General features: G+C 48.9%; 1 protein-coding gene across 2 annotated transcripts; it reads right to left on the bottom strand.

The window, feature by feature from the left end:
* Positions 1–2,386: 2,386 nt before the first annotated feature.
* On the bottom strand, positions 2,387–13,739 carry SIRPB2 (signal regulatory protein beta 2). Of its 2 annotated transcripts, none has more exons than XM_024559234.3 (5): positions 13,551–13,739; positions 8,526–8,891; positions 7,128–7,469; positions 6,494–6,559; positions 2,387–5,303 (listed from the first exon to the last, which is right to left on the bottom strand). In XM_024559234.3, exons 1-5 carry the CDS (start codon positions 13,618–13,620, stop codon positions 5,164–5,166), a joined length of 984 nt encoding a protein of 327 aa, XP_024415002.3. In that variant the 5' UTR covers positions 13,621–13,739; the 3' UTR covers positions 2,387–5,163. The 2 variants fall into 2 exon arrangements, with proteins under 2 accessions (XP_024415002.3, XP_053782836.1); XM_053926861.1 differs by having other exon boundaries at positions 6,494–6,667.
* Positions 13,740–15,437: the final 1,698 nt, after the last annotated feature.

The following is a 15,437-nucleotide window of genomic DNA, read 5'->3' on the forward strand; positions in this document are numbered from 1 at the left end:
CAGTTGGGACTATTTCTCCCATTTCACACCTTCTCCAAACCAACTACTACTACTACTGGTCCTGTAACAATACTGCCCATCTGTGAACGAAAGGATGCTTAGCTGCACTAGTCAGCAGTGAGACCTCAAGAACATGCCCTTTAGTCCTGTCCAACGGTCAAAACATTTTACAGGTTTGACCACGTGAAGTACTGGCATGGACGTGAGGCAACAGGAATTGTCCTGTTGTGTCTGGCGGGAGTGTATGTGGGCTCGAAAGGCATGGAGACACAACTTGGCAAAGTAGTGGAGCTGAAGAAGCATAAAACCTTTATGACCTTCTAGCTCTACCTGTGGGCATATACCCTAGGTAAATGCTGGCACGCATGCCCCAAGAGACACAGTGAAATTGTCTCTGTGTGTGCGTAAGAGTGCAAAGCTGGAACACCTTAGGTCTCCAGTCATCAAGAGACTTCCCAAATATGACATATTGGTGCAGAGGAATACGATACAGCTGTGAAGATGAATGGATTAGAGCTTCAGGTAACCAACCAACCTGGATAAATTTCCAATGTCAAGCCCAAAGAGCAAGGTTGGGACTGATATATATGTATGTGTATAAAGTGCCATTTAGATAAAGTTGAGGAACAGGTAACTCCATGCTTGACCAAGCCTGGCACTCCTCCACCCTCAGCCTAGCCCAGGGCCACCCAGCTGCACTCCGAGTGTGGACCCAGGTGTTGTGGCTTGTGGGTGGCAGTGGAGGATAGTTGGGGAGCCCTGGCACCCCCTCCCACTTCACCCCAACACTGAACTTTCAGAGTCCTCATCTCCCGGGGGGTTAGGGTACAGGGGGCCTCTGTGGAGTTGTGTCTGTCCCTCATCTTCCTCCGGCTCTACACCTTATCTGCAGGAGGAAGTGGGGGGACCCCGAGGGGAAGAGAGGGGCAAGAACCATGGAGGGGAAGGAAAGAGATGAAGAAGAGCAGCAGGAAGGGAGAAGGCAGAAGAAGAGGAGAGAGAGAAACTCACTCCAGGCACAGAGGCCTGGAGCACAGACACTGACCTCCCGTAGTTCGGATCCGGAGGTCCAACCGGCAGAAGCAAGAGTGGCCTGTTACCCCTGGTGGGAGCTGCCGCAGCCGTGCACAGCCGCCCCTCACCCCGCTCTCCGCCCCATCTTGGTCGGCCATCATGCCTGTGCAGGGCTCCAGGCCTCAAGCAAGGAATTGGCGGCACCAAGGAACCTTGACGGCAGTTTATTCGTCCCTCTTTCAATCTGTCAACAGCCGATTTTCCCTGAGTACCCACCAGGGGCCCTGAATCACCCACGTGAGTTTTACTTGCCAGCACCTTCTTCACGTCTTTGGGGGACACCCCTTCCCTGCCATGTCCCTATAAGTCACATGAGCGTTTTCCCCAAATTTCAAAACTGAACCTGGTAAGAGTCAGGGCCCTCTGGGTGGCTGCAGTCACAAGATGAGGGGCAGGCAATGTGGACTGTCACCCTCCCTGTTGCCTGTGGGTGGCAACTGCAGTTTGTTCTGTCAACACCTAGCAGCAATCACTTAGCGCCTCCCACGCGCCGGGCACAGTTAGTGCTCAATACGCACTGAGGCGTTTAGCCTCAGAACCACTTCAGAAGGGAGGTGCTAGTGTTATTAATAGTTTGTACATAAGAAAACCAAAATACCCTGGGAGAATCAAACTCACCCCCAGCAATGAGTAGAATTGGTATCTGAGCCTGTGCAGTCCGATTCCCAAGAGCATGAACTTCACCTCTACCCTGTGTACCCCCTCAGATGTTTACAGGGGTTCACGAGTGCCAAACATCCTGCTTGGTGCTTGCAGTTCCTGTGCCCTGGTAAGCATACTCCGGCCTCAGGGCCTTTGCACTTGCTGCTCCTTATGCTTATTAAGCTCTTCTGCCACATATCTGCAAGATTCTCTCCCTCACGCCCTTCGGGTCTCAGGCGAATGTCACTTTATCACTGAGGCCTCTTCTGACCATCCTAAATAAAACAGCCTCACCTCTAGCTAACTCTGGCACCTTCTATGCCACGCCACCCCCCGCCTTATTATTCCCTCGTCCCTACTACGAGGTGACATTTTATTTATCTGTCCACGTGACATCTTATCTATCCATATGAATACTATTTATGTACATTTATTCGCTCTTTGTCTTCCCCTATTAGGAAGGAAACTCTGAGAGAGCTGACTTTCCCACTTTATGCTCAGCACGCTGATTAGTCCCTGGCACACCGTCAGCCTTCAACCACCTCTCATGATGGAATGAAAGGGGCTGCAATGGTGAAAGTTAGGTTCCTGCCCTCAGTGAGCTCAAATCTAGTGGGGACAACTAATGGTCATCAAGAAACGCACACATTTATTTCAGGTGGCAGGAAGTGCTGTGAAGGAAACTTAAGCTGTATGAGGGAAAAGGGATGGTGGAGACGTCATTTTGGATGTAGTGGTCTGGCCAGGCCTCTGGAAGGGAGCCGTCAGGCAGAGATTTGGATGAGATAGGGGATGTGGTGTGGTCAAGGCCCAGGTGGCTGCTGGAGAGGAGTCGTTTTAAGAGGTGGTGGTGGGAGAAGAGATGGGGTGGGTGACAGGGACCAGATGGGTGAGTGGTAGGAGAAGAGGTGGGTTGGGTGGCAGGGACCTAGTCATGAAGGGCCCTGCAAGGTCAGGAGGTTTTCAGAGGCAAACAGAGAACCACCTCCGGCTTTTCGGGAGGCCTAGTTCCACACTTCCCGCTGTTAGTTTCCTATGGCTAGGCTGTAATAAATTGTTGCAAACCTGGTGGTTTAAAACAACAGACATTTATTCTGTCATGGGTCTGGAGACCCGAAGTCTGAAATCAGTACTGCGGGGCTGGAATCCAGGTGTCAGCGGGCCATGCTCCCTCCGGAGGCCCTGGGGGATCTGTTCCTCACTTCCCCCAGTGTCTGCGGGCTGCTGGCCTTCTTTAACTCGTGGCTGCCTGCCTTTGAGGTCACATTGCTTCCTTCTCTTCTTCTGTGTCAAGTCTCCCTGTGACTCTACCTCATCAGGACACTTGTGATTCCATTTAGGGGCTACCTGGGTAATCCAGGACAACTGCTGCATCTCAAGATCTTTTTTAAAAATTCTTTTGTAAAAGATTTTATTTATTTATCTTTAGAGAGAGGGAAAGGGAGGGAGAAAGAGAGGGAGAGCAACATCAATGTGTAGTTGCCAATGGGGGACCTAACCTGCAACCCAGGCATGTGCCCTGACTGGGAGTCGAACCTGCGACCCTTTGGTTTGCAGGCTGGTGCTCAATCCACTGAGCCACAGCAGCCAGGTGCATCTCAAGATCCTTAATCACATCTCCAATGTTGAGCCCAAACAGCAAGTTTGGGACTGATATACATATGTGCATAAAGTGCCATTTATAAAGTGCCAAGAAAAGGTGCAAAGTCCTTTTTTTCCATATAAGGTAACATTCGCAGATTCCAGGAATTAGGACATGGACATCTTTGCGGGGGGGGGGGGGTGCGTGTCTGTGTGTGAGATATTATTTAGCCAACTGTGTCTGTGCTTTCTGGTGTCTGGAAATTCGATGATTCTTAGACTCGATTAATGTCCTCGTTGTCTTAGGCTTGTCCAAACTACATTTCTGTTGTTACGATGAAAAACTTCTAGACTAACCCACTTCCCCACATAGTAAGTACCAATAAATGTTTGCACGCAGATAGAAAAGGAAAGGGGGCTCACACGTCCTGAGTGTGCCCAGTGAACACAACGCACAGTAAGTCCTCAGCAAATGCTGAATTAAGTTGGTTCTTATACAGCACAGAGAAGTCTATAGGTTATCCTCCACCTTTCAAGAGGTGAAGTGACTGATTAGTCACTAAGGGCGCTCAGGGAGGGGTGGGGGCTTCAGGATTAGCAGTCGGTGTGTGTGACCCCAGGGAATGCATGCTTCCCCTTACACCGGGGCTTCACAACCTGGACACGGCTGATACTTTGGGCCAGACAACTCTGCTGTGGGGGCTGCCCTGTGCATTATACTAATATGTGCAGCAGCACCCCTCACCTCTAACTGCTAGATGGTGATGGCACCCCCAATTCATGACAGTCAAAAATGTCTCTAGACATTGCCCAATGCCCCTGGATGGCAAAATCCCCTCCTCCTGAGAATGACTGCACTCCATTGTGCTGCCCTGCTGCAAGAGGTGACGCAGAAGGACTGTTCCAGCTGGGAATTGAATTCAGGTGTTGCACAGAGCAAGGAAGAGGCTGCGTCTATGCCACTGAGGTATCGAGGTGGAAATTACTGGTTCCAGTATCTACTGATAGTCCCCTTTGTTTCTCTAGTAAAAATTCTCAGCTGGGGACATTACTGCCAGAATAAAGACTACATTTCCCAGTCTTCCTTGCAGCAAGGTATGCCCATGTGACACATTCCAGCCAATTAGAGGTAATGTGAGCAAATTCCTAGCTGTGTCCTTGAAGGATGTGTCATGCTACCCTTCATTGCCTTTTCCCTGGTCTTGCTGCCTGGGATGTGGACCTGGGAGGGACATGATCAAAGAATCCCTTCTCTGATACCAGGGAGTAGCTGTTTTGCCTGGTCTGCTTATGGTTGGATATTACTAAAGAAACCAACTTTGTTTTGGTTTAAACCGCTGTTATTTACGAGTTTTGTTAAGCTGGCAAACTTGCATTCTAGCTATTACAGCCATTCCAGCCAGACACAGTGGGGAATAAAAAAAGGCAGGAAATGGGAAAGAGGGATGTGAATGGAGGGCACAGGCAGTGTGGCTGGGTGAGCTCAGAAACGCTCAGGGCTACCTTCTGGGAAGTCTGAGTCAGATCTTCAAGGTTGTGAAAATGTGGAGTTGGGAAGAGAGGGGAGGGCCCTTCGGGAGGGACTGCAGCAGGAGCAAGGGCCTCGAGGAGAGACCTGGACAAGGCCTTGAAGGACAAGGAGGTACTGAACAGGCTGAGAAGAAAAAGAAAGGCACATCGGAGAGGAGCCCTGTGCCAAGAGGGGTATTTCACCATGTGAACCGAAACCAGGTGTGGGCGTTCTGGAGTTTGTCATGAGTCCTGGGGGACATCTGAAGGCAGAGGAATGGTTGGGGAGCCCTGGCCCCTCTCCGATTCAGAGGACCACTCTGGAGCTCACCCCTCACCCGTGTTCCATGCCCCCTGCTAAGATGAGCACAGCTTTGCTGGGCATGGGGTTTCTTGCCTAGGGCTTCTTTTCCAGCAGGCAGCCAGGGCCAGCAGGAGTACAGCCAAGGTCACGGCCTTCAGTCCCAGGACCACAATTGTGAGCAAAGACAGGAGGTCTGGGGGACACAAAGGAGAGTTCAGGAAGGGCCCCAGGTAAGCCCTCAACAGCCCACACCTTAGCGCTCCTTGTGGGTGCGGTTGGGCTCAGCTGCCCTATAACCTTTGGGACCATATTCCTTCTATCCTGGGAGAGGAGATGCAAGTCCTCCTTCCCTTTGTCCCAGGCCCTACCTGTACCTTTAATCATCTTGATAGCATCCCTGACCTCTGACAACACAGTAACTCCTCACTCAACGTCACCAATAGGTTCTTTGACTTTAAGCAAAACATGTAATATGTGTAATGAAACCAATTTTACCATTGGCTAATTGATATAAACGAGTGAAGTTCCTATGGCATTTCATCAGCGTTGTAAAGAAATGATGGATACAACATTATCCAAAGATCTGTTATAGCAGAAAACTGCTTTCGTGTATTGGCTGCTCAGCTCCTCTGCCCCAGGCCCCAAGCTAAGCCCTTCCTGATTGCATAATATAACCCTCAAACTAATCTCGCAAGGTAGGATAGCAATGCAGTTTGCATATAGACCTAGAGTGGGGAAGTGATTTGCTCTGGGCCACATGAGTCAAAGAAGTGATGGGCTCCTAAGAATGGCAGGAACAGCACTGAGCATCATGGAAGACAACCTGGCCACCTCTATTCCCAGTTCCCCCCAGTTGTCAAGTGCTTCCAAGTGCTAACAGGTGAGGTGACAGGCCCGGTTCTGGGCACTCAGCGCATGTGACTCATTGGATCCACATGTAACCCTGCCAGGTAGGCTTGCCATTCCTTATCTCCAGCCCTCCCCTCCCCGCAGTTCACAGAGGAGGACACCAGAGAGTGAAGGAGTGAGGCCACCTGTCTACAATCTCACAGAGAGAAAGGGGCTCAATCCCGGAAGCTATAGGACCACTCGCTCCAGCACTGTTCCACACAGACTTTCAGTGTAATCTTACAAGGAATCGCGGGGAGCCCACTACCTCTCAGGCAAGACTGCCCACTGAACAGCACTGTGTTTCTCCAATTGAGCTTTAACAAGATTCTCTGGGTTCGTGGTTCTGCAGTTGAGATGGAGCCCTAGGAACTTTGTTGGTGGAAGATGGGCCCTACAAGGGACCACTCCCTTCCCACGGCTAAGCCTTCTTTGCCCCCCTCCCCCTTTGCCTGTGGGGGACTGGTTAACTCCATTGGAGGCAGGTACACTCACCTGGCAGAAATCTCCTTGCTACAGGTTGATCGCTGACTTCTGTCTTTTGGGGAGAAGTGGGCTTTGCTGCAAGGGAGAGAGGTGGTCTTGAATTCCACTTTTCTTTGTGTCCCATCACGTTCTGAGCCCTGTGCTTGGAGCTGGGGTCACCCAGATGAGCCTGCCAGTTTCTACCTAGGGTGGGATTTGAATTCTTGTAACCTTCATGGTCACATGAAGTCAAACCTTGTAACCATGAAGGACTAGTTAGACCTTCATGCTCGAGCATCTCTGGGGCAGAAACAATGTCTGTTTCATTGCAGTATCCATAGCACCAAGTGCAGTGCAGAGCAGTCAACAGGCATGTGCTGGATGTTTGCTGAATCGTTAACTATACGAGGATCTCTGGGACCCAGGATGGGGAGAAATTAACTCTTTCTGGTAAAAGGAGTTTTCAGGGTAGGGGCTATTTATGCTGGGCTTTGAAGGATGAGTAGGAGTTCAAATAGAAAATGAGAAAACATTCCAGGCCGAGGGAACAGCTTATGTAGAGGCACAGCAGCTGAAAAGAGCTGGATTGTCTGGGGCATGGTGAAAAGTTTCTTGTGGATAACCTCCCACTTCCCCTTAACACCTCTTAGGCCACCTGTCTCACCTTTCACTCCCAGCCTGGTTCCCTGTCCGGACAGGTATTGTCTGTTGAGTTTCCTCTGAAACTTTACACAGTAGTAGGTGCCTGCATAGTCAGTGGAGACACCGTGCAAAAGAATGCTGAAATCACTGTTGGAGGCCTGGACCGCAGTCACGTTGGGCTGGGAGATGCCCTCAAAGTTGTAAATGGCTTCCCGGCTCAAACCAGTCCCCCGAAACCACCTGATGGGTCCGGAAGGGCCATCTCCTACCACTGTGCAGTTCAGGAAGACAGTGTCTCCAGTGGTGGCCAACACCAGCTCCTGGGGCTGGATGATCCAGAGGCTTGGCTGTAGGTCTCCAGCTCCTGAAGCCAAAGAGAGGTCCTTGTTTTATTCTCTTTCTCCTTCCATTGTCCACTCATTTCCTCCCTCCTATTGTCCCTCCCTTCCCCTTCCCTGACGTCTTCACTCACCCAGTCCCTCCTATGTTCCTTCATTACTCAGTAGTTCATTCACTCAGTAAAGAAGTTCTCAGTACTGAATTTGTGCAGATGCTAGAACTGGGGGAAATGAAGCTCGGGAAGACACACAAATGCCCTGCCCTGAATAAGGTCAGTCTGGTGGTGGAGATGGTCTAGAGAATCCCCTGGAGTTTGGAAACCTAGAGGACCGCAAGACTAAGAGGAACCGGCAGCCACAGCTTGAAAGGAGTCAGAGAAGTCTTCCTAAAATGCTTGCATCGCGTTAAAACGAAACAACCCCACCACACCCCACACGCACACACTCTCCACGTCAGCAGTTTCCAGAGGGTTTCACAAACATCTGTTCTGTTTCATCCCCCTGAAGGACTCTTGAAGTAGGAGTTACGTTGGCTATTTTTCAAGCTAAGCACTTGAAGTACAAAGAACTGAAGTGACTGATGTAAGACCACACATCTATTGAATGGCACACCCAGGATTTGGGTAAGCAGGTCATCATTGATGACCTTATAGATAACATGATTGATTCCTTAGGGAGTGAGGTAAAGTAAATGATCAGCCTCAGTTCTCCACTCCTCTCTCCTCCCATGGCCTCGTGATGGCAGGGTACATGTTTTTGTCTATTGTATTTGAGCTGAGCCGTGTGACTTGCATTGACCAATGGGCTCTTAGCAGACATTATGCCAGTAGAAAGCTTGAAATGTGTTAGGAGTGTTGGGACTTGCCGTTTTGCTCTTCTGACATCTCTGTGAGAAAAATGTGCTTTGGCCACTCTGGGCCCTGGAGTGAGACGTGTGGAACAGAACCACCCCAGCTGCCTGCAAATGTGTGAGTGAGATACACTAATTGTCATGTACCACTGAGATCTTTGTGTGTACAGCGTGATTGTGGATAAACGCGACTGAAGTAGGGAAACAGATCAGAGCAGAGTCCGATACTCACCCTTCACCAGCACAGACGTGCCCTCATCCAGCTGCATATCTGAGTGCCCACGTGCGCCATCAAACCTCACGCAGTGGTAGGTTCCTGCCTGCTCCCTGATGACATTATGGATGTAGATGGAATAGTCGCAATTAAGTGGCTCCACAGTCTGTTGGATCATGGGTGTCACCCCAGGGAAGGAGCCATGTTTGAAGTTATAAACTTCCTGCTGGGTCTGATTGCTCACCTTGACCCATTTTACCACGGTATCAATGCAGGAGCCAGTCACGGTGCACCTCAGTAGGAGTGTTTCACCTTCTGCCACCAGCATGGGACCCTGAGGTTGCAGCACCGGCCACTCATTTCCATTGCTCTGCTCAGAGGCTCCTGTAACAGAGGAAGAAAGGCCTGAGCTGGGCAGGAAGGACTTGGAGACCTAAGAGGCAAGCTTAGCAGAAATTAGTCATTAGCTGGCCAAGAACAGTTGCTCAATACACTCGGCGGGGGGGGGGGGGGGGTAGTATGTTGGAGATGGAGGTGAAAGAGATGAGGCGGCTGGCTGGAGAACGCAGAGCCGTTGAATGGAGAATTTACAAATAGCAGGCGGCACCTGAGTGCTCACGATGTGCCAGGCACTGCATGTGCTATTGCATTTATTCCTCCCGACACTCCTGACAGGTGGGCAGCATTACCCCCTTTTAGAACAAAAGACACTGAGTGCCCGCAAAGATTAGGGAACTTGCTCAGGATCACTGTTTATGTGTTGAATGGCGTCCCCAACTCCCCCAATTCATATGGTGGAAAGTCCTAACCCCTGTACCTCAGAATATGACTGCATTTAGCGACAAAAATCTGTAAGTACGTGAGTAAGTTAAAATGAGGTCACATGGGTAGGTCTTAATCCAACATCACTGGTGTCCCTATAAGAGCAATAGATTAGTTCCCCCGCCCCCCACCCCCAACACGCACAGAGGGAAGAAAGATCACGTGAGGACATGGGGAGAGCACAGCCATCTACAGGCCAAGGAGACAGGCCTCAGGAGAAATCTGCCCTGCAGACACCTTCGTCTTGGACTTCTAGCTTGCAGAACTATGAACAAATAAATTTCTCTTGTTTAAGCCAGCAGCCCGGGGTACTTTTATGGCATCTCTAGCAAACTAATTCATCACCCCCTCAAATGTGCCAGAGCCTCAATCCAAACACTTCAAAGCTGTTTCTGGAGCCCTGTGCTCTTAACCCTCAAACATGGCCCCCAAAGTTTACATGCCGCGGTGCCCAGCCTAAGTGCCCTCCCCGCCTCCTGTGACTTTTCAGAAGCAGTGCTTGCTGATGCATTGGGAAGTGGTCTATCACGGGGATAAGTTGAACTTTGAACTTGGCCTTAGACTGGGCTCAGAGAAAGAGGGTGGAGGCCACCTGTGGAAGTTCTTCTACACCCAGGTTATGAACATCATAGAAGGGTGCTATTTTACTATCTCCGTTTTTGAGATGAGAAAAACTAGTGCTCAGAGAATTGAAGAAACCTGAAGTGAACCACGCATTCAGTAGGTGTCACGGATCCGGTGACTTAGGGTTCTGCTTAATATAAGGTCACCAGCTCTGTGTCCTGAGTTTCCCTTGGTTTGTGTTCTCATCAGGCCCTGAGAATCACTTGGTCTTATTCCAAGACAGAAGCCTGCAATATATGATGTCTCTCAGTTGTGAGTGAGGTGAAGTAGGGAGATGAAGCAGACATTTCTTCTAAGAGGAAGGAGGTGGGGAAGGGTTGTAGAATTCTAGGGTTTTTTTCTGCCTGTTTTCTGCTAGGCATGTGCTATTGGCCACTAAGGACTGCCTCACAGCCCAGTGACGCCCTGTATTTAATCCTAGGGATGCCTTTTATCCTCGGTGTCTCTAGTTCCAAGAAGTTCAGCAACACCCACCCCAAACACCATTATCTGAGCTCGTCAGATCTGCTCTCTCTGATCCTTCCTGGTGGGTCTTTTTCTGGCCTCAGGTAGTTTCCTCACCTGTACGCACAGAACAGTGTCCATCACTCAACACAAGGCTGAGAATAGTGCCTGTTCCCGCCAGCCAGACTGGAAAACCTCAGGAGCGACAAGGCAATGGGTAGACTATAGAAGGCAGATCACTCTCCTGAGAGAGACGTTCTTTGGTCCCACTTAACAAACTGGAAAAGCAAGGTCCCAAAATTATAGCATTCGATTGTGAGGCTTATAGCCCATGAATGGGTAAAGTTAAGACAATAATAGAACAAAGGCAGAGATGGGAGAAATGTTAGTATAGTACTGTTAGGTTCTTATATGACAATCACGCATCACGTAACGAATGATGTTTTGGTTAACGACTGCACGTACTATGGGGGCCCCATAAGATTACGGAGGAGCTGAAAATTCCTATCTAGTGACATTGTAGCCATGGTAAAGTCATAGAGCAACATATTCCTCCTGTGTTTGTGGTGATACTGGTGTACACGAACCTATTGAACAACCAGTCATATAGAAGCATAGTATATTTAAGTATGTATAGTATGTAACACTTGATGATGATAATGAATGACTGTTACTGGTTTATATACTTACTATAATATACTTTTTATCATTATGTTAGAGTACTCTTTCTACTTACAAAATAGAAGTTTTCTCTAAAACAGTGTCGTGCCCTGGCCATGTGGCTCAGCTGATTGGAGCATCATTCCATTCACTGCAAAGTTGCTGGTTCGATTCCTGGTCAGGGCACATACCTAGGTTGTCGGTTTGATCCCCAGTAGGGGTGTGTACAAGAGGCAGCCAATTGATGTTTTTTTCTCTCTCTTCCTTCCTCTCTTTCTAAAATCAATGGATACATGTCCTCGGGTGAGGCTTAAAAACAAACAAACCAGTATATTGTGTTATTCTGGCAGCAGCCTCACACGTCTCAGGTTCATTGCCTCTCTTCATCCATCATTTTCCCTTGTGCGTGACTTAATCTCTTGTTGCTTTGTTTATCATGGCCCCTAAGTGCTCACACGATGACAAATTCACCTAAGATGCATTTTCAGTCTCTGTCCTTAAGCAACGCATGACTGTGTGTGAAATACTATGATGAAAGGTAGAGGGCGCTAAAGATGTATAACATAAACCCCAAACCACTAAACTACAAAATAAAGTTACAGCCAATCAGCCACGAAAGGAGATGAAAATAGCATTATAAAAATATTCAATTCCCCCAAATGGACATATAAATATCACTTTAAATGTAAATGGTCTAAATATCCTAAGTAAAAGTTAGAGATTGTCATATTGAATAAAAAAGTGAGACCCAACTCTCTGTTGCTTATAAGAGATGCACTTTAAATATAAAAGGTTCAAATAGCTTAAAAGAAAAATGACAGAAAAACATAAAGCAGGCTGGCACTAATCAAAAGAAAGCTGGAGTGGCTGCAGTAACATCAGATAAAGTAGACCTCGGAGCATTAGGAAGAATGTCACTTCATAACGATAAAGGGGTCAATTAATCAAGAAGACATACAATCTCAAACATTTATGCACTTTAGACCCGAACTTCAAAGTATATAAAGCAAAACCCAATAGAACTGCAGGGAGAACTAGACAAATCCACACGGTAGCCTGAGATTTCAACATCCCTTCTTTCAAGAGTTGATTGAAAGGGGAGGGCTCAGCACAAGGTAAATACTAAACATATTAGCTATCCTTATTCGAGGGAACCAGCTCAGAAAGGTGAAGTAGTGCCTCAGGTCATAGCCAGAGAACAAGGGAGCATCCAGCTCTGGCCCCACACCTGAGTTCCACCAGGGTCCCCCCTGGGGTGACCAGCCTGGAGGACCCAAGGTATGATGAACAGAATCTGGATGGCAACAGGGCCTGGGGGCAAGGGGCCCTGTTGAGCAAGAGATGGAATGAGCCTGCTGAGAGCCAAGCCTCTCCTCTAGTGGATCACAGTGTTCTGGGCTCAGAGGCTGAGCATTACCCAGGACTCTGGAGCTAAATCACACTGATCTGTACAATAGCCAATGGTTATTAAACCTTTACGTTGTGCCAGGTACAAGTTTACCCCCGAAGCAACACAGGTTTGAACTGCGCGGGTCCACCTATAGGTGGATTTTTTTCAATAAATACATAGAGCACTATAAATGTATTTTCTCTTTATGATTTTCTTAATAACATTTTCTTTTCTTTAGCTTACTTTATTGCAAACGTACAGTTTATCAAACATATAACACGAAATTTGTGTTAATTGACTGTTTCTAAGGTTTCCGGTCAACAGTAAACTATTATTAGTTAAGTTTTGGAGAGTTGTGGTTTTTAAATGCATGGGGAGTCAGAACCTCTAACCCTTGCATTGGTCAAGGGTCAACTGTCCTTATAGGTAATTATCTCATTGAAACCTCCCAACAAAGTCATGAGGTGGGTCCTATGATCAGCCTTGTTTTACAGAGAAGGAAACCTGAGGCTCACAGAGAAGTTACTTAAAGCAATTGATGGTGGGATTTGAGCCTAGCTTTGCCTCGTGCTGGCCCGGGGCTGGCTCATGCATGTTTGATGTGCATAGTCACAGGGGCACCATGCTTAGCAGGGCTCCATGCATGAGTTAAAGCTTTGCTGTTGCCCTAAAATTCTTAACACTTTTTTGAAGAAAGGACTTGCGTTTTCATTTTGCACTGGGCCCTGCAGATTACATCAACAGCCCCGAGCTGTTCCTCACAATTTTTATGTTTAATACTCCCAACACCTCTAGAGAAAGGTCTCATAAGAGGTCTTGTTTTGCAGAAGAGCGGTGGCATCTGACATGGACTCCCAAGTGTCCAAGCTAGAAACCACCTGGCATGAGCCCAAAGCCTGGGAGCTTGACTGGAACTGTGCTGCCTGGGAAGTTCTGCTTCTTGGGACACTGGGTACATGCTCTGCTGGGGTCAGGAAGATCTCAACACCCTCCTCCTACTCTGTCGTGGCAGGTTTGAGCCCCACCAGGCATGGCAGAGCACCTGGTACCCCTCTCTGGGAACAGCCAGGGGTATATTCTGTTCTGTCCCAGATCCCACTCACCTGAGAGGACAAGTAGCAACACCAGTAGCTGGGAGGGAGGCGAGTGGGCCCTGTGGAGAGGGGTGCACATGATGTGGGGCACGCAGCGACTCCTGTGGTCCTTGGGACTGACCGCCTTTTTGCTCTCTGATGCGGGTTGGAATCTGAAGTGGGGCCTGTGGGCAAGGCTGTGTCTTCTCGTGGCGAGGGCTGCTTGGGGAAGTGTGTTGACTACAGTATGATTAGGCTGCTGATGCAAGAGGAAAGAGCTTGGTGGAGGGGCTTCCGGCTTTCGTGTCTGGGCAGTGGTTCCTGTAATCACTGGTTAAACTTTGGTGATCCATTGCCATGGACTGTCTGTCCTCAGCCCTTGGGAGGGAGATGAGTACAGCTGTCATAGCATGAGCTCAGGTCAGCCGGGCTTTGGGTCAAGGGTGGGGTTTGCCTCTTCCAGGCTGCGTGACCTTTCAAACCCACTTGCCGTCTCTGAGCCTTTTTGTTTCTGAGTCGGTTAAAGCAAGCTCAGACTCTTCCAGATTCTGGTGGCTTCTTTAGCCACACTGTCTGGGTCCAAACCTTGGCTTCACCGGGTCATTGCAATCATTCGGGCACTTTGTGCTTCAGTTTCCTGGGCTGTAAAACAGAATAAAAATTGGTTGCATGCATGGGTGGAGTAAGCACTGCCGATGCTGTCATCGTTCTCTTTGAGGTGAACCCTGTCTTTCCCAGGAAAAAACAACTCATGCTTTCAACGATTCCCTCCCTGCCTCCTACGCCACATAGTCCTGGGTGCGGAGGAAACTGAAGTTTCTTTCTGGGGCAGGATGGCAGCCTTGGGTCTGAGTACTGTCATGAGGAAGTCTGCAAACTTTGCGCTGGGCCTGCTGAGGTGTGGCCCGCCCTGTCTGGCACTTTGGGACCACTTGGCATTGGCACCGCTGCTAAAGCCCATGGCTCCCTTTACTGTTCTCCTGTGGAGGAGACCCGTATACAGGAGCCTCTTTAAAACGACAACAGGCCTAAAAAGTTTCATGAGACCCTCAGGACCTTGAGGTCATCCTCCCAGGGGAACTTCTGAATCACCTGCTCATCTCAGCTATTTCTTTTATTTTCATGGTCCACTAAAAATTAATTTAATTTGTTTTATTAGGTCAGACATTATATCAGTCAGCCGTTGCTGTGTAACAACCACCCCCAAAATGTGATGGCTTGAAACAATAACCATTTATTTAATTCATGATTCTGTGGGGTGATAGTTTCATCCAGGCTCAGCTCCATGGTTCTGTTCACATCTGCTGATGGCTCATGCACTTGACCTCAGTGGCAGGTTGGCTAGGTAGCTCTGCTACAGCAGTGGACTGACTGTCACCTGGGCCACCTTAGCTTTCCTCCATGTGGTCTTATATTCTTCAGGGTGCTACTCTGGGCTTGCTCCCATGAGAGGGGCAGTTTTGAGAGAGAGCAGGAGTTGTCACAAGGTACAACGTCACTTCTGCCACATTCTTTGGCCAAAGCATATCATCAGAGCAGACCAGATTCAAGGGATGGGCAACAGACTTCACCCCTCGATAGGAGGAGCTGCACAAGCATATTGCAATGGGCGGGGGTACAGGGAGGGGGTAAGGAATTGTGAATATTTTGGTTACTCATCCACCACGGGCATCCACAGGGTTCAGAATTCATTGGTGTCAAGGTCCTTTATAAGGCTCCCAGATATTACCTTCCTTGGGGTCAACCATGGCCACCCATGTTCTCGAAATGTTCAGTTCCTCCACTAGTTATGATTTGCCGCTCAGAAGCCAGGTGGCTCACGGCCGGCCCCTTTGGGAGGCCTGTGACCTCTCGGATGCCCTAGGAAACCAGGCCACGGTCTCTTCTGCTCTAAAATCTGTAAATACATGGGATCTT

Source organism: Desmodus rotundus, chromosome 6, assembly GCF_022682495.2.
Source record: "Desmodus rotundus isolate HL8 chromosome 6, HLdesRot8A.1, whole genome shotgun sequence".
In the NCBI taxonomy this organism is placed as follows: Eukaryota; Metazoa; Chordata; class Mammalia; order Chiroptera; family Phyllostomidae; genus Desmodus; species Desmodus rotundus.

Excerpts from the sequence above, each read along its gene's own strand:
- SIRPB2 (XM_053926861.1), bottom strand. The coding sequence starts at position 13,620 with ATGTGCACCCCTCTCCACAGGGCCCACTCGCCTCCCTCCCAGCTACTG. Across the intron at positions 8,892-13,550 it reads GTTGCTACTTGTCCTCTCAG|GAGCCTCTGAGCAGAGCAAT; the intron begins GTGAGTGGGATC and ends CCTCTGTTACAG. Across the intron at positions 6,668-7,127 it reads AACCAGGCTGGGAGTGAAAG|GTAGAAACTGGCAGGCTCAT; the intron begins GTGAGACAGGTG and ends ATCCCACCCTAG.